Source organism: Magallana gigas, chromosome 6 (genome assembly GCF_963853765.1).
Source record: "Magallana gigas chromosome 6, xbMagGiga1.1, whole genome shotgun sequence".
NCBI classification, from domain to species: Eukaryota; Metazoa; Mollusca; class Bivalvia; order Ostreida; family Ostreidae; genus Magallana; species Magallana gigas.
The window spans coordinates 27,254,657-27,280,869 of record NC_088858.1 but is presented as its reverse complement, the minus strand read 5'-3'; the positions used below and the strand labels follow the sequence as shown (position 1 = coordinate 27,280,869).

At 35.0% G+C, this 26,213-nt stretch overlaps 1 protein-coding gene across 17 annotated transcripts in view; it reads left to right on the top strand.

Annotated features, from left to right (window-relative positions):
• LOC105333338 (ryanodine receptor) overlaps positions 1-26,213 on the top strand; it is a 135,131-nt gene that overhangs the window by 84,203 nt on the left and 24,715 nt on the right. For 9 of the 17 annotated variants that reach the window (XM_066087047.1, XM_066087037.1, XM_066087040.1 and 6 more), the window contains 28 exons: positions 115-141; positions 3,361-3,512; positions 5,219-5,354; positions 5,459-5,497; positions 7,407-7,525; positions 9,157-9,332; positions 11,023-11,181; positions 11,272-11,556; positions 11,926-11,964; positions 13,095-13,151; positions 13,395-13,529; positions 14,348-14,383; positions 17,752-17,864; positions 18,097-18,190; positions 18,684-18,851; positions 19,135-19,209; positions 20,960-21,059; positions 21,467-21,546; positions 21,721-21,797; positions 21,888-22,042; positions 22,209-22,426; positions 22,723-22,827; positions 22,954-23,035; positions 23,147-23,217; positions 23,358-23,423; positions 24,583-24,662; positions 25,518-25,679; positions 26,020-26,176. In XM_066087047.1, the coding sequence (XP_065943119.1) occupies positions 115-141; positions 3,361-3,512; positions 5,219-5,354; positions 5,459-5,497; positions 7,407-7,525; positions 9,157-9,332; positions 11,023-11,181; positions 11,272-11,556; positions 11,926-11,964; positions 13,095-13,151; positions 13,395-13,529; positions 14,348-14,383; positions 17,752-17,864; positions 18,097-18,190; positions 18,684-18,851; positions 19,135-19,209; positions 20,960-21,059; positions 21,467-21,546; positions 21,721-21,797; positions 21,888-22,042; positions 22,209-22,426; positions 22,723-22,827; positions 22,954-23,035; positions 23,147-23,217; positions 23,358-23,423; positions 24,583-24,662; positions 25,518-25,679; positions 26,020-26,176 (3,163 nt within the window). Of the gene's footprint in view, positions 1-114; positions 142-3,360; positions 3,513-5,218; positions 5,355-5,458; positions 5,498-7,406; positions 7,526-9,156; positions 9,333-11,022; positions 11,182-11,271; positions 11,557-11,925; positions 11,965-13,094; positions 13,152-13,394; positions 13,530-14,347; positions 14,384-17,751; positions 17,865-18,096; positions 18,191-18,683; positions 18,852-19,134; positions 19,210-20,959; positions 21,060-21,466; positions 21,547-21,720; positions 21,798-21,887; positions 22,043-22,208; positions 22,427-22,722; positions 22,828-22,953; positions 23,036-23,146; positions 23,218-23,357; positions 23,424-24,184; positions 24,265-24,582; positions 24,663-25,517; positions 25,680-26,019; positions 26,177-26,213 lie in introns of those variants that run through there. The other 8 variants (XM_034470158.2, XM_066087048.1, XM_066087046.1 and 5 more) reach the window with 6 other exon arrangements.

Here is a 26,213-nt window from a genome sequence, read left to right as displayed (position 1 = left end):
ATTTTGGTACAAACATGTCTTTTACTTATAATAAGCTTTGAGATATATATAACTTGCTGTATAAATATGCTGATTAACTGGTTGACTGTTGACTGGTTCTCTCTTGTCGTGTAGGGACACTATTTTGTCGGAGTTGTCCAGGTATAGTTGTCATCTGGCATGGTGTGGTATCTCACCATTTAGTCAGCTGTTGTAGCTGTGTGTATTTTTGCTGTTGAAGCCATATTCTCTCATTTACCATCAAACTACTCTGTAATCAGAAAAAAAATTAATTTAAAAAAAAGTGTTAATTGCAAAATAATAAGAGAAATTCTGATATTTTTAATTTTTTGGTATCTGTTGATCATCATAATTTTAAAGATCAAATCAAGGAAAAGCAAAAATATCCCCCCCCCCCCTCCACTCTCTCCATAGACCTGTGTATTCTGTGGTTTTGTTATCTGTTAATGTTTCTTTTTGTTTCTCCAAAGGTCACTGGTTTAATAGAATTTTTATTTTGAAAAATCTGCAAGGCTATGATTATGATTGCTAACAGTGTGTTCTAGAGATATTTTGATTTCTTTAATGTTTTTTGGAAGACATTGATTAAATTTCATGAATATTTCTTCAGAAATATTCAGTCATTAATCAAAACCCTTAACTCCAAAATATAACATTGGCAATTACAATAATCTTCCTTTTAACCATACACCCTTCACAAAGCTGCCATTTTAAAATGCTATCAGTTTGCAGTGTATAATTCTCTTTCATTGAAATTTGAATAAAAACAATATTGATTAACACTGAAACAATATCACATTCTTCAGAATTATTGCACATCAAATATTTTGTAAATTATAATAGCAATCATGCTTTGTGTAAAATTAACATTTTTCCACACTGTGTATTTTAGCTGCAACAATAATTTTTTTAGTAGCAGTGCTGTAGAAATTTCCGATTGTTCATTAAAAGTGTGTTTCTCATTTCTTTTCCCAAACTCCTTGTGTTGTTCATTTTGTGTTGTCAACATGGAACATGTCATGTGCCACATTACACACATCATCTATATCAGAACAGTCACCACAAAAGATGAATGCTGTGTCACTTATGACCATGCTTATATGAGTGTTAAGCACTCTGCTTTGATGTGTTGCTAAACCCGGCCTCCAAAACTTTTTCTTCAATTCTTCACTTGGGAGACAGTTTTGAAAAATTTTAATTTTAGTTTTCATTAAATAATGCTAATAGCACACACAATGACACATGTATAATTGTAAATAAATTTCAAACAGCGTATGCATGGAGCATTGAAAAAAAATGTTACTTTTGTGAATAACATCTGCATGTATTTGCAGTACTAGATCCATTGTAGACTTTAATAAGACTGTGCTATTGTGTTGACATACTGTTTTATTAACCTTGTCAGTTGTCACAAATACATTTTCCATGTACATGTATACAGGATTAAAAAGATAAATGATTTCATATAAATTTTTTAATTAATTGTAATTACATGTACTACACACACTTGTTTTCCTAATTAAGGCCCCCAAAAAATTGATGCATTTTTATTCATGCAAAACTTTAATGTTGATGATATAATGCAACAGATATATGTCTTTTTTACAAGATAAGTAAAGGGAAATAGCTCAGTTTTAAATGAAAATTTAATTATGCCCCATTACAGTGCTGCTGTTTGACCTATGCTGTGGTGTATGCCCCATTATAGTGCTACTGTATTTGACCTATGCTGTGGTGCCTGAACTAAAACATTAAATTTGTTTTGCCTAATAATCATCATGGTTGATCTCCGTTATTACACTCTATTACATCAAATCAATACTTCAAATTTAATTTTACTAATGTCAATGACAGAAAATATTATAAGAATTTTTTTTTTTTAAGATAAGAAATCGACCAGTCTACATTGTACATGAATCTACGATGAAATGACTCACAACATGAAGATTTTTTAAAAATTAGATTGCCAATGTTATTGTGGTGTTTAAGATAAATGTTGTATTTGCTAGAATAAGTCAGTTGGAAGTATTATAGAAATGTGCAGTATGATGTCCTCTTCTGTCCTGTTTGTCTGTTTTTATATCACCTGTGTGTTTGCTGTTTTCCATCTTTCCTCATATCATTCCACTCTGGCACAGCATGATTTGTTATTGTCTATCGTTTAGCAGTCTATGGTTTGTTTACAAAGCATTTATTGTTACATGTATCAATTCAAAAAAAAGATGTTGAATAGCAAAGTTAATTTAACTTTATGAAATAAAGTAAAATACAGGTGACACTCGATGGCTCGAGAGATCGAAGTTCTTGGTCTCTCGAAGTGAACTCACAGTCCCGATTTTTTTCTCTATATAACTAAGCAAATTTATTCTTGATCTCTCGAAGTTCTTGATCTCCCGAAGTGAAACCTGGGTCCCGTTATACATATTTCATTGTTTTTCACTCTGACTTGATAACTCGAAGTGGTTGCTGTGTACACACGCAGCCGATTAAGCGTATAATTATAGCTCCGCGTGGACCTTACCTGGATGGTTGAGTGAACTCCTGGGGGCTAGCGAGGTAGTGTTAATTGGTTGATTACGTAAGTGACACTACTACTTGCTTCCTTCAAATGGTAGATAGGTAATTTGTAACTGATCTATTTATTTCAATAACTTTTAAAGTTACTGTAAACTGCTCTTTATTTAAAATATTCTAACGTAATGATTAAGAAAACATAATATGCTTAAAAATTTTTTAACGTGAAAAAATACACTTAAAAACCACACAACTAAGTTCTGTATTCTTTGAATTGAAGTAATGTAGCAGAAAATATGATTGAAATCAAGTCAGACTATCCCTCAATGTTATAAATATAAATTTCCGGCTACTACAATTTTAGAACCAAAAATGACCGGAACAAAAATTTCCGGATTTTTTGAAACTTTCGATCTCTCGAACTCTTGATCTCTCAAAGTTTAATCATGGTCCCCTGAAGTTCGAGTTATCGAGATTCACCTGTACATGTAGATGAGTTGAAATTTTAAACTGCTTTATCTACATATTGAAATAAGCTGCAAACTGGTAGAAAGCTTCAAGTTACAATAGAAATGTGATCACCAGCATAAATGTACAATACCAGCAACTTGTGGATAGAAACAAACTTATGCAAGCATTAATATATGCTCTAAACTCTGATTTGTTTAATAGATATGAAAAATATTAGAATCGGGGATATTTTTAAAAAATACTGAGAACCTTCTTGTTACTTTTATTGTCACTTCAATATTTTCAAAAAAGTTTCATTTTACCGGTAATTTAATAATAATTACTTATTAAAACAAAATGTCCAATGATGCACCCCTTGCTCTGATCCCCCTGCAGACATCGGCCAGCCTTGGGTGAGTGCCTGAGTTCCTTTGCTAGCTGTTTCCCTGTGGCCTTCCTGGAGCCTGAGCGCAACAAGTTTAATCGTAACTCTCTGATGTACGGAATAGAGGAGGAGAAACTAGCTGAGCATTCACTGGAAGCTCAAGGTAATCTACGCAAATGGGTGGATTGATCCGAGATTGAAAAAAATATGATGCAACTGAATTGTTGCGATTAGAGGAAATTTATTTTTAGGTCACCTGAGTAACTCATGCATCTCAATTTTACATTTTTAACTTCTTCTTGAAAAACTACAAGGCCAATTGTTACCATTTTTGGTATGAAGCATCTCTATGGTAAGAGAAATCTAAATTGTGAAATTCATGGCTCTACCTCCCCGGGGCCACAGGCGGGCAAAATATTTTAAAAAAGCCAAATTTTCAAAAATCTTCTTCATTACTCCTAAACATGTGAGGAAAAACCTGTTGCATGGTTATGATGTCCATGAAGCCTTCTACCAAAATTGTGAAATTCATGGCCCCTGGATTAGGGGTTCAGGCTACAGGGTGATGCCACTTTGGCCATATAGTGAAAATGTATTAAATCTCAGAAAATCTTCTTCTCTACTCCCATATATATTTAAATAAAACCGAGTGCATGGTTATGATGTCCACGGACCCCTCTAACTAAATTGTGAAATTCATGACCCCTGGGACAGGACTTTAGGCCTTATGGTGGGGCCAATTTAGCAATATAGTGAAAATGTATAAAAGTCTTAGAAAATCTTCTTCTTTACTCCCACACATGTGGGAAATAAACCTGAATGCATGGTTATGATGTCCACAAACTCTTCTACCTTAATTGTGAAATTCATGGCCCCTGGGTCAGGGGTTCAGGTAGTAGGGCTTGGGGGGGGGGCAATATGGCCATATAGTGTTAATGCACATCATGTTTAAAAATCTCTTCTCTACAGACCCAGAACACTTAATAAAAACTAACTGCATATTTAGAAAAAAAATTTGTCCTGTCATCTTTAATAATATTTTTTTTCACCTGCATGTAGGTCAAGGGTTATGACTGGGAAGGGGGGGGGGTATGTATGTGTCTTATTTTATTCTGCTCAGGAATTTCAATGGAAGATTCATATGTTTGGAAAAGAAAAATGATGAAGCAGTCCATCAAAGTTATCAACATGATATTGTGAAAGCATTTGAAAGGAGTTCAGGGAAGAGGATTATTACAGTTAATGAAGTTATCTTCCCTTGCTTCTTCAAAATGGAGTTCTCTTCCTTTGCTTGTTCATATTTAGTAATTTATCATTAAATATAATGTAATTAAGAAGTTGTATGATCAAAATAGTTACGCAAGTATTTTATCATTTGAAACAAAAACAGTTTTTAAACTTCTTAAATAAACAAGTAAACTTGTTAATAATAAAGTAATAAGTAGTATACTAGCCACCTTGTTATAGTTTATCTATGAAAACATATAAACATAAAACCTATTTTGAGACTTAATATTTCAGAGAAACAAATACTTTGTATGAAAGTTGTGCTCCATTTCAGTAGTAGGTCATACACTCTGATACTAGTGATAGGTCTTGTGCTAAGCTATATTTTTAAACTCCTTTCCAAAAGAATTCAGGCAGGGAGGAAACTCAACTAAATGCATTTATGAGACTCCTCAACAATTTTTGTGTATGGGCTATGCTACTCAGGTGACTGTTAAGGCCTATTGGCCTCTTGCTTAAAAAGTAGTTTTAAACAATTATATTATGCAGTAAAACATTACTGTGTTTTTGAATTGAGCACTTTCTATCATATTGGTACAGATACAAATAATTCAATTTTGTCATGTTTATTTTCATCTCCAGAGGTTATGGAGCTCTTGGCTCAGACATTGCCTGGACTACAAAAAATCATTGAGGAAATAGCAGACCTGGCAGAATCGGGCGGAAAATACCAGGAGGCCCCTCATGTCATTGAGGTCACCTTGCCTATGTTATGCAGGTCAGGGAGATTCCCATGATATTTTTGTCGCAGCTGATAAATTCTTCAATATATTGAAATCAAAGAATGATAATACATGTACAGTACTTTCATTTACATTTCAGTTACCTGCCATTTTGGTTGTCTCACAGTAACCTTGATGGGTAAATTATCTATCTATTTTTTAATTGATACATGTATATAAATTGATTATTTCCTCATCTTAATTAATTATCAAGAATTATGCATGATTTTGTTTTATTATTTTTAGCTCACCTGAACCGCAGGTTCAAGTGAGCTTTTCAGATCACCCTTTGTCCGATGTCCATCTGTCCATCCGTCCGTCCGTCTGTAAAATTTTCACATTTTTGACTTCTTCTCTATAACCACTGGGCCAAATTTTACCAAACTTAGTACAAGACGTCCTCATGGGAGGGGGGTTATAAATTGCTAAAATAATGGGCTAATCCCTTTTAAAAGGGAGATAATTGCAAAACAGTGAGTATAGGGTGCGTGTATTTAAAAATCTTCTTCTCAAGAACCACTGCATCAGAAATGCCAATATTTACACAAAAGCTTGTATATATAGTGAAGATTATAAATTGCAAAAATCATGACCCCCAGACCAAAACTTGGGCCGCAGGCGGGGTTCAAATTTTAACAAAGATATACATAGGAAAAGTGTTTTAAAATCTTCTTCTCAAGAACCATTGCACCAGAAATGCCAATACTTACATTAAAGCTTGTATATATAGTGAAGATTGCAAAAATCATGACCCCGGACCAAAACTGGGGCCCCAAGCGGAGTTCAAAGATGAACATAGAAATACATGGGAAAAATGTTTAAAAATCTTATTCTCAAGAACCACTGCACCAGAAATGCCAATACTTACATTAAAGCTTGTATATATAGTGAAGATTATAAATTGCAAAAATCATGACCCCCGGACTAAAACTGGGGCCTCAGGCAGAGTTCAAAGATGAACGTATATATAGAAATACATAGGAAAAATGTTTAAAAATCTTCTTCTCAACACCCACTGCACCAGAAATGCCAATATTTACCCAAAAGCTTGTATATATAATGAAGATTATAAATTGTAAGAATCGTGACCCCGGACCAAAACTAGGGCGCCAGGCAGGGTTCAAAGTTTAACATAAAAATATGTAGAAAAAATGTTTAAAAATCTTCTCAAGAACCACTGCACCAGAAATGCCAATATTTACACAAAAGCTTGTACATGTAGTGAAAATTCTAAATTGTAGGAATCGTGACCCCGGACCAAAACTGGGGCGCCAGGTGGGGTTCAAAGTTTAACATATATATAGGAAAATGTTTAAAAATATTCTTCTCAAGTTCGACAATGCAACAGTTTGGGATATTACTATGCATACATCCTTGGCTATTGTGGATTCTAAATTGTTAAAATCGTGACCCCCGGACTAATACTGGGGCAAAAAGAGGGGTTCAAAGTTTAACATAGAAATATATAGGAAACATGTTTAATAATCTTCTTCTCGAGAACTACAATGTTACAGTTTGTGAGATTAATATGCATGCAACCTTGGATAATGTAGATTCAATATTTTTGAAATAGTGACCCCTGGACTAATACTAGTGACCCAAGACAGATTAAAATTTTAACGTGGAAGAATGTTTGGAAAATGTTTAAAAATCTTCTTTTGGAGAACTACAATGCTTTAATTTGTCAGATTACTACGTAAGCATCCTCAAATAGTGTAGATTCTAATTATAAAAGCTGTGACCCTCGATCTAATACTGGGACCCCAGAAGGGGTTCAAAGTTTAACATAGAAATATATATGGAAAATGTTTAAAAATTTTCTTCTCGAGGATTACAATCCTACAGTTTGTGAGATTACTATGCAAGCATCCTCAAATAGTGTAGATTCTAAATTGTTAAAGCCCACCATAAACCCTGGACCAATACTGGGGCCCCAAAAAGGGTTTCAAAGTTTGAAATAGAAAAAGCATATGATACCAAATTGAATGTTACAAGGAACTGTTGTTCAGGTGAGTGATGTGGCCCATGGGCCTCTTGTTTCTTGTTAGGATGAACAAGGTTACAGCAGTTACAGAGGAACTGATGAACCAAGTTCTCGGCAATGTCTTGAAGCTCATCCGTAACAACATTGGTGCAGTGGATGCACCATGGATGAACAGAATTGCAAGTATGTGGAGATTTCTTATTCATTGAGACTGATTTCTCATTTTTACGAAAGCCCATTGAGCTCATTTTCGTAGGTAAAAAAAAAATATTTTTCGCGAATAAACGCGAAACTTCCGCGATATAACGCGTTAGTTTCGCGAATAAACGCGAAACTTTCGCGATATAACGCGTAACTTTCGCAATATAGCGCGTAACTTTCGCAAATAAACGCGAAACTTTCGCGATATTAAGCGTTAGTTTCGCGAATAAACGCGAAAATTTCGCGATTAAACGCGAAACTTAAATATAAATATTGTTATTTCATAGAAGAAACCCTATGAAGATAATTACTGAAAACAAATATATTAATTTAAATAAAACAAAATACTATTATATAAAGATGTAAATGAATTAGATTTAACCTTATACAAATTAACATAAATTCAAACCTAGGGAATCTTTAAAATCTTAGTACTGATTTTTAAAGAACATTATGCATCGCGTTTCTCACATTCTAGTGGGCGCTGTATTATTGAAAATGAGGCAGCAACATATTTTAGTTATAACAATTTTAATTCGAATTAAACGTTTAATTAGGTATCATTTTAGAATTTAAAGGATGTCATTGTTTCAATTAAACGCTAAATATATATTATATCGCTGCAACATAACTTAACGTCTAGTTTTATATCAGAAAGATAAGTCAAGCTGTGAATTGAAATTTTCAAGCTTTTGTTCAAATCTAGATGACGTAAATTCGTCCGCCAAATTTATCACATATGTCATTTAAAAATTAATACTAAGATTTAAAAGGTTTGTGACGGTTGAATTTATATCAATTTTATAAGAAAAAGATCATCAATGAATGCCTGTTCGAACACAGGGTCGGCGAACAACTGAAAATCGTAATATGATGCTCAAACTTATAATATACTTTGGACATATAACATATAAAAATGTTATGATAAAGTTTTATCAGATTTATTAATATCTATATGCAAAAAAGATAATTTTGTCTTCATAAATCAACGTAACACGGATATTATAATAATAATGAATAATTATTTTATTATATAAAACTTAAAATGTGTTTGTTTTCCATCGTTTTTCTTTATATAGGTTCTGTATGAAATGACAATATTTATATAATAGTTACAAATTAATTCGCGAAACTAACGCGTTTATTCGCGAAAGTTTCGCGTTATATTGCGAAAGTTTCGCGTTTATTCGCGAAAGTTTCGCGTTATATTGCGAAAGTTTTGCGTTTGCGTTTATTCGCGAAAGTTTTGCGTTATATTGCAAAGTTTCGCGTTTATTCGCGGAAGTTTCGCGTTATATCGCAAAAGTTACGCGTTTATTTGCGAATGTTTCGCGTTTATTTGCGAATGTTTCGCGTTTATTCGCGAAAAAAATATTTTTTTTACCTACGATAATGAGCTCAATGGGCTTTCGTACATTTTATCCAAAATTAGGATAGAGAAAAAAGTGTAATTAAGATTCCTTTGGGTTTATGTGAATCATTGAAGTTTGTTTCTCATTACATCAAAGCATTAGAGAGAAAAGTGTAACAATGGTTCATTTGGTTTTAGCTTAGTCATTTAGGTTCATTTTGTATTGGAGAGAAAAGTGTAGCAAAGATGTCTTTCATTTCAGCTCGAACACAGCCTATCATAGCCAACTCTACACCAGACATGATACATGACCACTTCCTGCCAATAGCCACAATCCTTCAGCACAACAGTCAGATCGTGGAGAGGAAGGAGAAGCAGCTGCTGGCCAGTAAACATGGCTCCAGCGAAACAGCGGACCTAGAGGCAGACGTCCAGCAGGTCAGTGGGGGTAGAGAAAGAAAGGGGGGGGGATCATAAGTGGAAAATTTCACAAGAAACAAAGTAAACAAATTGAAAATTTAATGCCATTAGTGAGTAATGGAAAGAAATTTGAAATACTTGGGAACATGGCAATTTTTAGTTTAATGTTAGCATTTCAGGTTATTTTCCAACATTGTTGGCACTTTTGGTTATCAAGATTTTTTTTCTGCTAAAAAGCCAGTTTTTACCTCGTGCCAAAATTCCCTCACTGTATAATTGTATGGTATACCTTTTTAGGTCACCTGAGTAAGCTATCCGTTTTCGTCCGACGTCGTGCGACATGCGTCGTCCATCGTGCGTTAACTATTTTACATTATTAACTTCTTCTTAAAAATTACAAGGCTAATTGTTACCATTTTTGGTGTGAGGCATCTCTATGGTAAGAGGAATCTAAATTGTGAAATTCGTGGCTCTACCACCCTCAGAGGCACCACAAGTGGGGCCAAATATGCAAAAAAAAAGCCAAATTTTCAAAAATCTTTTCTCTACTCCCACACATGTGAAGAAAAAACTGGTTAAATCTTAGAAAATCTTCTTCTCTACTCCCATATATATTTGTTAAAAACTAAATGCATGATTATGATGTCCATGAAGCCCTCTACCAAAATTGTGAAATTCATGGCCCATGTGTCAGGGGTTCAGGCTCTAGGGTGGGGTCAATTTGGCCATATAGTGAATATGTATTAAATCTTAGAATATCTTCTTCTCTACTCCCATATATATTTGTAAAAAACTAAATGCATGATTATGATGTCCATGAAGCCCTCTACAAGAATTTGTGAAATTCATAGCCCCTGGGTCAGGGGTTCTTGCTCTAGGGTGGGGCCAATATAGCCATATAGTAAAAATGTATTAAATTTTAGAAAATCTTCTTCTCTATTCCCATCTATATTTGTTAAAAACTAAATGCCTGGTTATAATGTCCATGAAGCCCACTACCAAAATTATGAAATTCATGACCCCTTTGTCAGGGGTTCAGGCTCTAGGGTGGGGTCAATATGGCCATATAGTAAAAATGTATTAAATCTTAAAAATCTTCTTTACTCCCACACATGTGGGCAAAAAACTGAATGCATGGTTATGATGTCCACTAACTCCTCTACCTAAATTGTGAAATTCATAGCCCCTGGGTCAGGGGTTCAGGACATGGGGGGAGGGGGGGGGGGCAATATGGCAATATAGTGTTAATTCATATAATGTTTTAAAATCCTCTTTTTTATTCTCACACATCTGTATGAAAAACTCACTTCATAATTATGTTTACCAGGAAGTTCTCTACTAAAATTTTACATTTCATGTCCCCTGGAGTATGAGTTTTGACTCTAGGGCAGGGCCAAAATGGATGTATAGGTGTTAATGCATATAATGTTTAAAAATTATCTTCTTTACTCCCACACACCTGAAAGGAAACCGGAATTCATTATTTTGTAGACCAGATCTTTAAGTTTTTCGCCAAAATTATAGGTTTCATAGTTCTTTTTGAAAAATTTCAGGCAGGGAGGTGGTCATCATTACAAATTTATAAATTTTCTACTCCAGAATGAAACCCAATTAAATGAATATATGAGACTCCTCGACAAGTTTGTGTATGGGTTATATGCTACTCAGGTGACCGTTAAGGCCTATTGGCCTCTTGTTACTTATTTAGGCCTATGGCATACTGGTGAGAGACACGTATGCGTTTTTCCCTCTACTGATTAAGTATGTGGATCTCCATCGGTCCAACTGGCTGAAGCACCCCACCATGGACGCTGAGGAACTCTTCAGTTGTGTAGCAGAACTGTTTGGCCTCTGGTCCAGATCATTAGTAAGAAATGCATAAGATTAGAAACTGACTTTTCCATGAAAATGCAACTGTAACAAATGTTTTTTGAAAATGAAATGCTTGTGGTTGTAGATGTTTAAGAGAGAGGAGCAGAACTTTGTTCTGGGGAATGAAATAGACAACATGGCCCTGATAATGCCCAGTCAGTCCAAGTCTAGCTCCTCATCCACTGCCAATGCGATGCCCCCACCGCCAACTGACGGAAAGCGGGCTGGGAGAAAGCGAGAGAAGAAGAGGTTGGAGCCACACAACAGCCTGAATGTGGCCTGTCTCAAGAGGCTCTTACCGATCGGACTGAGTTTTTTCAGCGGCCGCGAGCAGGAGTTACTCCAGCAAGTCAAACAGAAGCTTATAGAGGTAAACACTCGTCCTCTCGCAATTGATAATGCTAATTTTGAAGCTTTATTCCTTTTCTTCTACCTTCAAGGACCACAGCAGCACAGAAATGAAAAATCTTTTAATTTGCACATACACTTCCTAATAATCAAAAGGGCTGCATTGGTTGAAAAATATGGCTTTGGAGGCTGAAGTGTATCACAATTTTAACCTCTGGCAGAAGTGTTTTTAAATTGTTTTTCTTTTCTTACCAATACATGTTTGTTTTCAGTTTTAAACTTTTTCTATTTCTGTGCTTTGCTTTTCATGTAAAATTACTTTTAGCTGAATAAATTCTCTTTGTTAAAAGCGGTGAATGTATCTGTAAATGTCTAGTGGTATTTATTTCAGCAAAGCTCAGATGAGTTGGATTATGATTTCAATGTAACGGTATTTATCAACCTTGTCATGACTGAAACATGTGGCGTTCTTGACTTTTCTTGACTGCATGTATTCATAATGATACAAAACTCTTAGAATTTTTGCTTAAATGGAAGAAAACATCATGTCCAGGAGTACATGAACTTTGGAAAAATTTAGGCTGAGCCTGGCTTGTAGGATTCTAGAATGCATTGAATGGCCTGGTAATGATAAACCTGAATATGAAATGATTTTGAATAGAACATGAAAAAAACAAGCAGCAATTACTGAAGAGCTAAACCTAACTCATGATATGCAAATGCTGAAAATATAGCCAAGCTATGAGAAAACCTGGGTTCTTCAGTATTTTGGAGGTAGTTTGTACTGTAAGTTTTTTACTTCTTCACATGTATGTTATCAACAGAGATAGGACTCAAGTGTTTATACAAATATTAAAAATATGAAAGAGACTTCATGTATTTAACAAGTGTTGTTAGCCTTACAGTTCATCCTCCTGTGTATTGTACTGTACCGTATTCCTGCACATTCATGTCTCATATGCTTGTTAAATATACATGTACATGAAGTACATGTGGTTACATGTGAATGTGTCATGAGTATGATATTTTCTGTTTTAAAAAAAACATCATTTGCAAATATGTAATTGTGTTGTTTTATGGTTTCTATACAAATTTTTTATGTATAAACAAAAAACAGATTGAATGCATGCCAAAAAAGAAGTCTTTGTATTCTACATGCAAGATGCATGGTATTCAATATCTAGCTGCAAATTTTCTTATTATCTAGTGTTTTGCAAAGTAAAGAGTATCTTTACTTCTTTGCTGTTTCTCTGACACATTTGTTTTGCATACTAGCATGTTATTTCTATTTGGATTTTAAGGTTCATTTACCAGTATATTACAATAGGATATATTTTTTACTTTCTCTTATACAAGTATTGTTGTGAATATTAAACTTAGCCATGCAGTTATTTAACTCTTTCTGTAATTAGCCTCACTCGTGATCACTATCAGTCAGTGTCTCCTTTCTTTTGCTGCTCATTAATGTCGCTATGCTTTCTTTGACACCTTGTGCTCTTGCTGTGATATTTTCAGCTGATATATATTACGTATCCACTGATGGTTTTGAATATCTTTCAGGAATCGGAAGCAGATATTGAGGACTTCATGCAACAGAAGCTGGATGCAGAGGAAGGGGTAGGTTTTATCATATATTGTCTGTTTTTGATTGTGAATTTAACATTTTATATACATTTTGCATGCATTTGGTACATGTATTTTGTGTTTGACTGAATTTGCCATAAGATTTTCACACAGCAATTTTTAATTTTCTATGTAATGAAAAGTACCTAAAACTAGTACTTCAAAAATAATATTTAATGAAAGTCTTGCCAGTACTTTGAGGGCCCTTTACATGTGATAGTCTGCTTTCTATTTCAGCCAACTGATGAAAAAGTTCAGTGGCAGAAGGTGTTGTACACAAAGATAGGAGGAGTAGAGAGGACCAATGTGGACCAGCACCATGTTCTCAGCAAGATTCTCTCCATGGCTAAAGTGATGCATGGCCTACACATGGTAACAATCTGTTCCTCCTTCTCTGAGCCCTTAACTTGACGACTTGTAATGTAACTGTTACATGCATGGTTCCAGACCATTACAACCAAGTCCTGAAACCATTTCACCATTAAATGCTGAATTGATTGTTTAAATTTGTAGATGTATTTTGACTCTCCATGTGTATAGTAGTAGTGGGGCTAGAGCCTCACTCAATCTGATAGACATTGATAAGCTTTTTGTTCTTAAAGTTGAAACTGAATTGTTTTCTCTACTTTCTCATGATTAGATCTGTGAGGTAAGTCCACTGGATGGCGACAGTGTTTTACTTTTTTTAAACCAGGCATGAACTGTGTTGGCTTGGACAGTCCCCTTTTCTGCAGTCTGACTGGTCATTCATCAGTCAGATAGAAAGAAAACTAAAAACATAATCAGTCCATAGTAGGCTTATATATGTAGAACAAATAACAAAATTTACAGCAGTTCATCTCTCTGACACACAAGTTTCTCTATGCACTACCACTCCCGGATAAAGAAAACATAACAAAAAAACCTTAATTTGACCCTGGTTCCTGACCGTGCTTACAGTTCAGCATAATTTTTAATCATGTGTCTTGTTACTGTTACTGGTGAAGAGTCATCACCCAAGTGATTTTTCTCGCAGCTTTATCAGTTTAAGTTGAATTCTGTTCCCCAAGGAGTAAATTCTTTCCCTGTAGGTACTTCTTTCCTCAGCTCTTTTTGGGTTAAGGAAGATGTATTTTTCTTTGTTTTTATGTAAAACATGTATGTTCCATCTTTAACAAAAGCCTTTCCCTTCTTTATTTGTACATATCAAGTTTGATAAACTTGCTTCAAAGGAATGGAGATATCTTGTAAGTTGCAGAAAATATGTTTAAAATGTTATTGTGAATATATTGTCCAAATATGTGAACAGTAGATAAAGAAATTTGTTGCTGGAAATACATGTATTTTTATATTTTTGCCAAAAACTGAGACTTGATTTAACCATTGTTGTTCATATTTCTTGTCTGGGATTGCTCCCTTCCTCAACCCCTCATTGCAGAGAACTTGGCTTTAGTAAAACCCTGTCTCTATTTACATCCCTCCCCTATGTCTGGCTGTCCTGAACAAATCCTTGTTCACATAATGTAGGATCATGAAATTAGAAGAATTCCTCCAAAATTTGATAATTTGGAAAAAGGTCTCTGGCAAAAAAGCGACCATCCTGTTGTGAGTTGGTGTGTATAGATTTGCATTGAGTTCGATATATCGGTAGGTTTGTTTGTCCTCTGTCAAGTGTTTGGGAATGTACGAAAGCCTGATTAGACTAGTGAATAGTGGAACTTTTAAGACACTCATTTTTAGCTCACCGAGCTGAAAGCTCAAGTGAGCTATTCTGATCACATTTTGTCTGTCGTCCGTCTGTCTGTCCGTCCGTCTGTCCGTCTGTCCGTCTGTCTGTAAACTTTACACATTTTCAACATCTTCTCAAGAACCACTGGGCCAATTTCAACCAAACTTGGCACAAAGCATCCTTAGCCTAAGGGGATTTAAATTTGTGAAAATTAAGGATCACGCCCTTTTGCAAAGGGAGATAATAAGGAATTTATGAAAATTTTCGAGAAATTTTCAAAAATCTTCTTCTCATGAACCATAAGACCAGGAAAGCTGAAACTTGTGTGGAAGCATCATCAGGTAGTGTAGATTCTAATTTGTGAAAATCATGACCCCCGGGGGTAGGGTGGGGCCACAATAGGGGGTCGAAATTTAACATAGGAATATATAGAGTAAATCTTTAAAAATCTTCTTCTCATGAACCATAAGACCAGGAAAGCTGAAACTTGTGTGGAAGCATCATCAGGTAGTGTAGATTCTAATTTGTGAAAATCATGACCCCCGGGGGTAGGGTGGGGCCACAATAGGGGGTCGAAATTTAACATAGGAATATATAGAGTAAATCTTTAAAAATCTTCTTCTCATGAACCATAAGACCAGGAAAGCTGAAACTTGTGTGGAAGCATCATCAGGTAGTGTAGATTCTAATTTGTGAAAATCATGACCCCCGGGGGTAGGGTGGGGCCACCATGGGGGGTCGAAGTTTTACATAGGAATATACAGAGTAAATCTTTGAAAATCTTCTTCTCATGAACCATAAGACCAGGAAAGCTGAAACTTGTGTGGAAGCATCCTCAGGTAGTGTAGATTCTAATTTGTGAAAATCATGACCCCCGAGGGTAGGATGGGGCCACAATGGAGGGTCGAAATTTAACATAGGAATATATAGAGTAAATCTTTAAAAATCTTCTTCTCATGAACCATAAGACCAGGAAAGCTGAAACTTGTATGGAAGCATCCTTAGGTAGTGTAGATTCAAAGTTGTGAAAATCATGACCCCCGGGGGTAGGATGGGGCCACAATGGGGTGTCGAAGTTTTACATAGGAATATACAGAGTAAATCTTTGAAAATCTTCTTCTCATGAACCATAAGACCAGGAAAGCTGAAACTTGTGTGGAAGCATCCTCAGGTAGTGTAGATTCAAAGTTGTGAAAATCATGATCCCCGGGGGTAGGGTGGGGCCACAATGGGTGGTCGAAGTTTTACATAGGAATATATAGAGTAAATCTTTTAAAATCTTCTTCTCAGAAACTAATCAGCCAGGAAAGCTGAAACCTGTGTGAAAGCATCCTCAGGTAGTGTAGATTCAAAGTTGTGAAAATCATGACCCCCGGGGGCAGGGTGGGGCCACAATGGGGGATCGAAGTTTTACATAGGAATATATAGAGTAAATCTTTAAAAATCTTCCTCTCAGAAACTAATCAGCCAGTAAAGCTGAAACTTATGTGGAAGCATCCTCAGGTAGTGTAGATTCAAAGTTGTGAAAATCATGACCCCCGGGGGTAGGGTGGGGCCACAATGGGTGGTCGAAGTTTTAACATAGGAATATATAAAGTTAATCTTTAAAAATCTTCCTTTCAGAAACTAATCAGCCAGGAAAGCTGAAACTTGTGTGGAAGCATCCTCAGTTAGTATAAATTCATAGTTGTGAAAATCATGATCCCCAGGGGTAGGATGGGGCCACAATGGGGGGTCAAAGTTTAACAAAGAAATATATATGGTAAATCTTTAAAAATCTTCTTCTCAGAAACTAATCAGCCAGATGATTCTTTATAATTGTTAAGACTTTGGCCCCAGGACAATTCTTTGGCCTCACAAGAAGGTTCAGAGTTTATGTACGTTTATATCCCATATATAAACAATTGTTAAGGATCTTTTTGAGAACTGCAATACTCAACATATGATATGACTATAAAATCGTCCTGTTAGAAAAGGGACTAATGATTATAAACATAAGAATATCCAGGGGAAAATGGATTTTATTTATACAGGATCAACATGTATTATTGTACATTGTCCAGATAGTTTGTATTATGACTCCATTAAGCTGATTTTATTATACCTATTGTTCCTCAGGTGAGCGATGTGGCCCATGGGCCTCTTGTTGAGAAGATGTCATACTTTCTCAGATCATGAACTTGATCATTCAATTTTGATATACTGGTACATTGTTTATAATCATGTTTAATTAATATGGGTTAAAGACTGGAGGATTTTTTCAGGACAGTCTTATGCAAAACTGAACTCTGATTTGATAAATTCCTCTGCTTTGACAACTCCCCAATTCTATGTATTCTGTATTCTCTCCTTTTCATTCATCATTACATTTCTTTCCTTTCGACAGTTACTACTAAAAGTACATGTATGTATATGTAGTCAGTGTGTTAATTGTCTTTTTTGATTGTGCCACTAAAGTTTGAGATTAGAAAGATACGGTACATGTACGTGAGAAAAATAAAGTATGGACATTGAGGCTTTATTGGTGTCTATATACACCTCTGTATAAAAAAGGACTGTTGGCTGTTGTCTAAGATTTTAAATCTAAACAGTCAATATGTAGCAAATAATACTGCATGTGTTATTTAGGATGATGGGATTGTGGAGTAAGTTAATCATGAGTATTTAATTATATAAATGATTAGTTTGAGGTCTTAGGCTGGCATGATGTGTTCTGCAACGGTAGAATTAAAGGTTTAAAGGTGGACAGAGATTAATAAATTGTCAGGACTTTGTGTGAGTTTTTTTTCTGAAAGAATTTTGATTAACAAAACCCCAAGAAGTAAAAGACTTTTGATAGAATTAAAATCATCCTTCATTCCATCACTGTTGTTGTGCTATATGTAGGTGGAACATCCGTCCGGCTCCCACAAGAATGTGTGGAAGAAGGTAATCTCCACCCAGAGGAAGCGGGCGGTGATGGCCTGCTTCAGGATGGTGCCCCTCCACAGTCTGCCCAGGTCAGTGCTCCAGTCCCAGTGACTGGCTGCAGCTCTACAAAATCCCTGTTAAAACATTTTTAAAAAACCTTTCTAATTTGAATGAAATAAATTTAACCTTTATCAGGGTAGAATTCCATATTTTAAATTTGAAGTAAGATTAGGCAAGTGTTCTTGATTTGATTTCATATCATAACAGGCTTCTACAAGTAATTTGGATTTTCACATCTGTTTAATCATATTTCTTGTACAGGCACCGAGCCATTAATCTATTCCTGAATTCCTACAAGGAGCAATGGCTGGGAACAGAGGAATATGAGAAGAAAGTGTTGATAGAGGACCTCACTGTAAGTCTTACAGGGAATTCCCCCCTCCCAAATATAGGGAATATGAACAGTAATGTAGCAAAATAAAGGGAGGTTTATAAACAGCAGGAATTATAAATTTGATACAGTTCATGAAATCTTTGTTAGTAACAGAAAGTGTAGCAAGTAACTCCTGTAAAATAATTCCTATGCAAATGCAAAGAATTAATATACAATCCATATAAAATTGCGTTAAACATCCCTCATGGGTTCTTCTTGCTTTTTTGTGACAGTTGTTTACTATATATTAAAATAACATGAAAAATTCAAGTGCTAGCCATTTCAAATTTTTGCAATTAATTACCAAAATGTCTTGGAACTTGCATAAAATAAGGAATCTACAGTATTACAATGTAGTTACTGAGTAGTAACAATGCAGTGTTGTTACTACAGTTTGGTTAGAAAACATTATAACTATACTTTTGGTGTTGGAATGCTCTAAGTTTCAAGACCTTTTAATGATGTATGTTTATAGAGAGCTGATGAAGAGGAAGAAGACTTGGAGAAGAAGGAGGAGGTGGAGGTGAAGCCGGACCCGCTGGATCAGCTGATCACCTGTCTGAGTCGGGCCGCCACGAAGGAGCAGCATGGCAGCCTGCCCGAGGACGACCTGTACATGTCCTATGCTCAGATCATGGCCCAGGTACCTGGTTTCTGCTGCAATACTCACAACTATTGCAAGATAAAAAACTGCAAAAGGGAAAGCTGTGACAAAATATTGCAAGCAATAGCCCATTTAACTAACAATATTTAAGGCAAATGTCAAACAAACAAGCTAATGCCCCTTGCACTATGTTTTTTGGTTCAAACATTATGAACTGAAACTTAAGATTATGTAACTGAGGTTTGTTGGTTATGTGTTTTGGAAAAATCTTTGTACTTGGGTTTATTAGCTTTTCCCATGATTGATTGTTTATGTTTGATAGAGTTGTCATGGTGAGGATGAAGATGATGATGATGATGAGGGCGGGGATGAAGAAGGACCGGGATCTTCCTTCCAGGTGAGTACAGCAGAAGTTTTCACACCTGTACCCTGCAACCATTGGAGAAACTTAGACTACTTGATCGTTGATAAATCATTTGTCCTGAGTTGCTTAAAACCTGCATCCCGGTGATGACTGTCATTATACTGTAAACCAACTTTAATTCACGATGTCAGACTTTATTTCATAATTTTCTGAAGGTGAACTGATTTGTGGTGACTTATTGCCACAAACAAGATGTAAATATTTTTTAAAGTTTTGCGGCAAGAAATATTTGCGACAACAATGTTCTCGCAAACCTTGCAAAAATTTCTCAGATCCAATTGAAATAAAAGTTGATTTAAAGTATGTAACCATTGATATTTTTATACATTTGTATTAGGTCAAGACTGATAAAATGAGTTGCAAAAACCAAGGTGCAACACCCCAATTTCATTATTACGTGTTTTATTAATGTGGTAACAGAATCCAAATTAGAATAAGAACTACATCTATATGTATATGCAAATGATAAATTTTTCTTAGAGCCAGCCACCTTAACTTGATTTTTCATATCTTTATATTTACATTTTTCAGTGTCTTTGCCTGTGATAACACTACGTATTGATTTTGTACTATATAACCCATAATACAAATGACGCCGAATTGAGGCGCCAGCAGGGTTTGCTTATTTATATTTAAATATCTAATTGTATGATGGCTTAAAATTATGTAAATATAAGGAATAAGGAATCATTCTTTGAATATTATGAGGTGATAATTTCGGTCGGGCCCGGCGTGATTAAATCTATCATAAAAGCCCTTTGGGCTTTATTGGATTTGATCATGCTCCAACCGAAATTATCACCTCATTATAATCAAATAATGATTCCTTATTCCTTATGTAAATACATGTTTTGTGGATCTGGGAATTGTTTCACTAGTGCATGTTATTTTCACTGAAAAATATTTTGTACTTCTTCAATCTTGCTTGCGTCAGCTTCATTTGGGAGCTATAAAGGTACATGTTCATTTACCTTGCATGCTTCTAATAGCAGGAAGGTTCATGGCTTGTAGTTCCCTCAGTATGTACCCACCCAAACCCTCCTTTATCACAGCTTTGTTGTTAGAAATGTAGAAAAAATTATATATTCTCCTTGCTTTTATCAAATTAAGTGTTTAAAGGAAAACACCCTGATAAAAGGCCTTGTCCCTTGTAGACACACACAAATGTACCTCCGCTATCTTTTCCTTTGTAATAAATTTGGGAAGAAGCACACAGGAAATTATGATCTTTTCTGATATTGTGATCATTTAATTTTTTTTAAGTGAGCACCTTTTAAAAAACATTCATTATAGTACTAGGCGTTAAATGTTGTGACGTATTGGTCTCCTAAATAGTGAATATTAATTTTTTAAGCTACTGTGACATTTTTTCCAATAACATGTACACACTATTTACCAGTAACCATATAAACATAATAGAGTACTTTTTTCACATTCTCATAAATATATCATTACCTGGTAACCTAAAATCATGCTTTTAAAACAGTGCAAGCTAATAAGTTTGTTATCTTTGAACTGATATGTGTAAATTGCTGATCATACTTGAAACATTCTTTTTAATTGGGTTTATGGATAATCAAGAATCATGCAAAGTAGAATTTAATAGCACGATTTTTATAAGTCCTATTATCATTCCATCTTCCCATATATATTTTGAATTTAACCCAGACTACATATAAACATTGGAGGTTGCTTTATGACAATTGTATTTGTTTCTTGTTAGGAACAAGAGATGGAGAAGCAGCAGCTGTTGTTTGAACAGTCACGGTTGGCCGACCGCGGGGCTGCTGAGATGGTGCTCCTCTACATCAGTGCCAGTCGGGGTCAGTCATTGGGAGGGCACTCTGGCAATTAAAAAAGCACATTGATTTACTATTTTTGGAAAAATATGTGTACATGTATTATGTTGCAGGAATTTGAATTTGATAAATGATAGAGTAATATCGGTTGGAAAAGAAATGTTAAGTAATTGAGGTTGAATGAATGAAATTTTACTTTTGGTAATTGGCAAATTTCAAATTGATGAATGAAATTTGCTGATTGATTTTGGTAATTGGCAAATTTGATGAATGAAATTTGCTGATTAATTTTGGTAATTGGCAAATTTAATGATTGAAATTTGCTGAATAATTTTGGTAATTGGCAAATTTAATGAATGAAATTTGCTGATTGATTTTGGTAATTGGCAAATTTAATGAATGAAATTTGTTGATCGATTTATTTGCTGTAGGAGTGAACAGCCCCATGGTAGCAGACACTATAGAGCTGGGGATATCACTGCTGAGAGGAGGAAATGTAGAAGTTCAAAAGGTAAATGGGCTGCAAGCACATTAAATACAACATACAATGCAAGAATTTTCAAAGGGAACTGTGTTTTCTGTCCTTACAGTATGATCATTTATTGAGTATTAGTAGCAATGGGTCAATTAATGTTGCTGATAATTTTTGAAAACTTAAATCATTATACATTTTTGTTTAATTCAGAACATGCTTAAGCACCTGAAGGAGAAGAAGGATGTAGGTTTCTTTTCCTCTGTGTCCGGCCTGATGCAACAGTGCAGGTAAGTGAATCGGAAACAGCTCATTGTCTGTTTACAACTGTGTCGACAGAACCAAATATTATCTTTTATCACTTTTCATTTTCCTTTCAGTGTTCTGGATTTGGATGCATTTGAGAGAATAAATAAAGCGGAGGGTTTAGGAATGAGTTCGGATGCTTGCTCTGGAGAGAAGAATCTGGAGGATGCTGCCACCACCTGTAAACTGTTCCGCTTCCTGCAGCTACTTTGTGAGGGCCACAATCTGGGTATGTCTGGGATTGGCAGAAAGGGGGCTCATACTGATCATGTTTATTAGTAGCAAAATTAATGGAAAAAATTGATGGAAGATGCTGGTCTATATCAAGTTCTCTGTGTGTTCATTCTTTGATTCAACCAAGTGGAATATTAAAATATGCTTTTTGATCTTAACAGAGTTCCAGAACTACCTGCGGACACAGGCAGGTAACAACACGACGGTGAACATTGTGATTTGTACTGTGGACTACTTACTGAGGCTGCAGGAGTCCATGATGGACTTCTACTGGCACTACTCGGGCAAGGAAATCATTGACCCGTCAGGCAAGGGCAACTTCTGCCGGGCCATCAACGTGGCCAAGCAGGTGTTCAGGACTCTTACTGAGTACATTCAGGTATGTAATATATAGGCAGTGACCTCTGTAAGCTAAGTCTATTGTGTCTGTAACAATATGTATGATTTATTACTAGTGCAGCTGAAGATATACCCTTGTAGCAGAGTGCCAAGATTAATAGTGAAGCTTCAATTTGTTATATCTAACATGATAGGTTTCAAAACTTTGGGGAGTGCTAAATATCACTTTGCTGTAATAGAAAATTTGTTATTTTCTTCACTATGTTTTGTTGTGTAATTAATCCAGATATTTGTAGGAGATGTGTGATATGTAGTGTCTTGAATTGTTGTATGTAGGGTCCCTGTTCCCTGAACCAGCTGGCCCTGGCACACAGTCGACTGTGGGATGCTGTAGGAGGGTTCCTCTATATATTCGCCCACATGCAGGATAAACTGTCTAAGGTCCATCTATATATGTAATATCAGAAGGGAATCTGTGTTCTGTTCAATTTTTTCTAATGTATGTGTGTAAAGTATTATAACTCTATCAGATTACTTGATGTTAACAATATGCTCTTTAATTTTCAGGATTCCACCCAACTAGAGCTGCTGAGAGAATTCATGAAACTTCAGAAGGAAATGATGATCATGTTACTGTCTATGTTAGAAGGTGGTTAATCATTTAATCATTTAGATTTTAAAAAGCAGAATGAATCAATAATGTTTACTTAGTAATTGTGTAATATTTGAAATGATTACATGGTGATATTTTCTTTAAAAGGTAATGTAATGAATGGTCCAATTGGGAAACAGATGGTTGACACTTTGGTAGAATCACAGGCCAATGTGGAGGTAATTAAATGTTGAGTAAAAATTCAATCTTTGTTTAATTTAAGATTATAATGTTTTGTCACCCAGGGACCTACCCAAGCAAATGCATTTACTTATGAATTCATATTTTGCCACTAAGTTTTTATCTGTTTTTATTTCAGATGATATTGAAATTCTTTGACATTTTCCTAAAGATGAAAGACCTCACATCATCTGAAGCCTTCTTGGTAATATAGAACATTAATTCACACATCCTTCAGTATTTCAATATTTTAACTGTTTATTTAAAGAAAATTTGAAAATTATCTATCATAATCAAGTAATTTTCTGCTAATTTGATAAAATATTTCAAGGTATAGTGAGCCACCTTAAAAGGCTTTTCATCATTTTGATGAAAAGTTGAAATTATTTATTGCAAGTTTTTTTTTTTATCCATTCAATGTATACTGTAAGTTGTTTTATTTCCACTGTGTTAAAATTTAACTTTTTTAAAATTAAACATGCAATGGTTTTAATTTTACTTTGTAAGAAGTGGCACAGTAATCAAAGTATAAGCATTAAACCATTTTTGAAAACTAATGTTAGTATTCACAATAGGTGTAATTTCACAGGCAAATGATAAATAGCGAACATAGTAAAATGAAAACCATCATGGTTACTATTGTTAAACCAGCTTTTATTCCCTGTTGACCAGAGATAATCTGGTTCATGAATACCTTCAAGGACTAATTTGTAGAAATAATCGCAAGAACGAGGCTCTTGTAAACCTTGTGAATATTTCTTTCTCGCGAATAGAAGATGGTTTACAGTATTTAGTACCAATTTACCAGTATTAAGTCCAAGGATAAAATACACAAATTTAATACATTTATAGGACTTTTAGATATATCATCTACTTTGTATGTCTAATGATCTGTAAGGAATTTACTTTTGTTACAAAATATAAGTTCAATATTCTGAATGAATATTATATCCATATACATTATAGGAATTTGATGCCAATAAAGATGGCTACATTTCGGCAAAAGAATTTAAGCGTGCAATGGAGGCACAGAAAATGTATTCTCGGTGTGTAAAAGCAAATTGGGTGTTGTCTACACGAAGATGTTTCCTAAGCATTTAGAACATCTTCTATTTATCTGTGCATCTCCAACAAAGCAGGCTTCAGGAATAACTCATGATTAACTTTAAGAATTAGATGGAAAGCAATAAAAGTTCTAGGGGTTTTTGATGATAATAGAAATTTTTAAGAATGATTCTTTTAAGTGTTGCAGCTAGATAATATGTACAGATTTGTGATTTATTTGACGGATTGATTGTGTCTGCAGCCTGCTTCAACTGTCACTTAGTGTTAGTGTGTGTTGTGACTCTGTTACCAAATTTTAGGAATATGATACAAATGGTGATGGCTGGATATCCGTTAAAGAGTTCCGCAGGGCTTTAGATTCAATGAAGATTTACAATGAGTAAGTCTTCAGAGTGTGTCCCACCTCCCACCCACTCATGATGTCGACTCATTGCAAGATGCCATATCACGAATACCTCTAATGGACAAAATAAATGCCTTTCATGACATCCCATCAGCCTAAAATGTCGTGTTGAAATTCCATGCACAAAGCAAGCTTCAATTTCCTTGTGTGATTTCTAGTTTTCCATTTATGATTTTCATTAGAACATTGTGTCGTTAAAGATTTGATTGCTTATTATCATCTGAGTGATGAAACTGCAAAATACATGTCAAGAGGACTGCAATGATCCAAACTCACACAGGCCAAAACTGCATTAAGGTTCAGGAGTGTGAACCTTGATAAAAAAAAAAATTCAGTTGTGTGGCGCTTCTATGAACTCTAGTGTTCTTTTCCATTTGGTTTAGTTTGATTTTCATTGACATGGTATGCACGATGTTGTTGGTATTTTAGTTGAGTTTGGTTTTTTGGGAGTTTTTTTGGTTTAGCATGTTTTAAGATTTTTTTTCTTTTTTTTTTGGTTTCAGTTAAACTATCTCACATTTTAAGCAAGTCGTTTTGATTATAATTTAGCAGCCTATGTTCTGATACAAAGTGATATCAAAACTGCTTGCTTTTAAGATCATAAGCTACTAAACTTTAATATCATGTTTTAATATTTGAGCAAGGAATTTTCGGATTCAAAGAAGTAATTTTCATAAAATACAGTAATTAATATTTTAAAGTGGAAAAAAAGTGAAAACATACTGAAGTTAATTGAACATTCTTCAGATAAGCTTTACAACATATGACAGTTTATGTGATATACAGTAGATACATACCTATATAACCAGTATTGCATTGATATGATGACAGAGAGGAGATAGAATACATCATGATGTGCGTGGATGCTAACCAGGACGGTAAGGTAGACTTTAACGAGTTCACCGACCGCTTCCACAACCCAGCCAAGGACATCGGCTTCACCATGGCAGTCCTGCTGACCAATCTGTCAGAGCACATGCCAAATGACCCCAGGTAGAGCCTCGTGACCTCCATTCTCTTCTCAATTGAGATAAATTCCTATTTTGATTCCTAATTAATATAAAATCACAAGAAGGGTCTTTTGAAGTCTCATTTTTATACTTGTGATCTACATGAAATTACAATTAAAGTTTGATGCTTGCAACTTTATATTTTTACAATTTAATTGATGCAAAAGGCAGAATCACATAATAAAGTACATGCATAAAATAAGGAATCTACAGTACAAACATAATATAAGAAGACATTTAGTGTAAAAGACTAACTGGATTATTGTGTATTCAAGTAGATGTGAGTGGATTGATGTGTATGTTTGACTTTTATTTATCCGCAGACTGGAGAGGTTCCTGGAGAAGGCTCGCTCCGTGCTCGACTACTTTGGGCCGTACCTTGGCAGGATTGAGATCATGGGCAGTGCCAATAAGATAGAAAGGGTCTACTTTGAAATCAAACAGTCTCACATTGACCAGTGGGAGAAGCCCCAAATTAAGGTTAAAAACAAAGCTCGTCCCATTGAAAGTAACACCG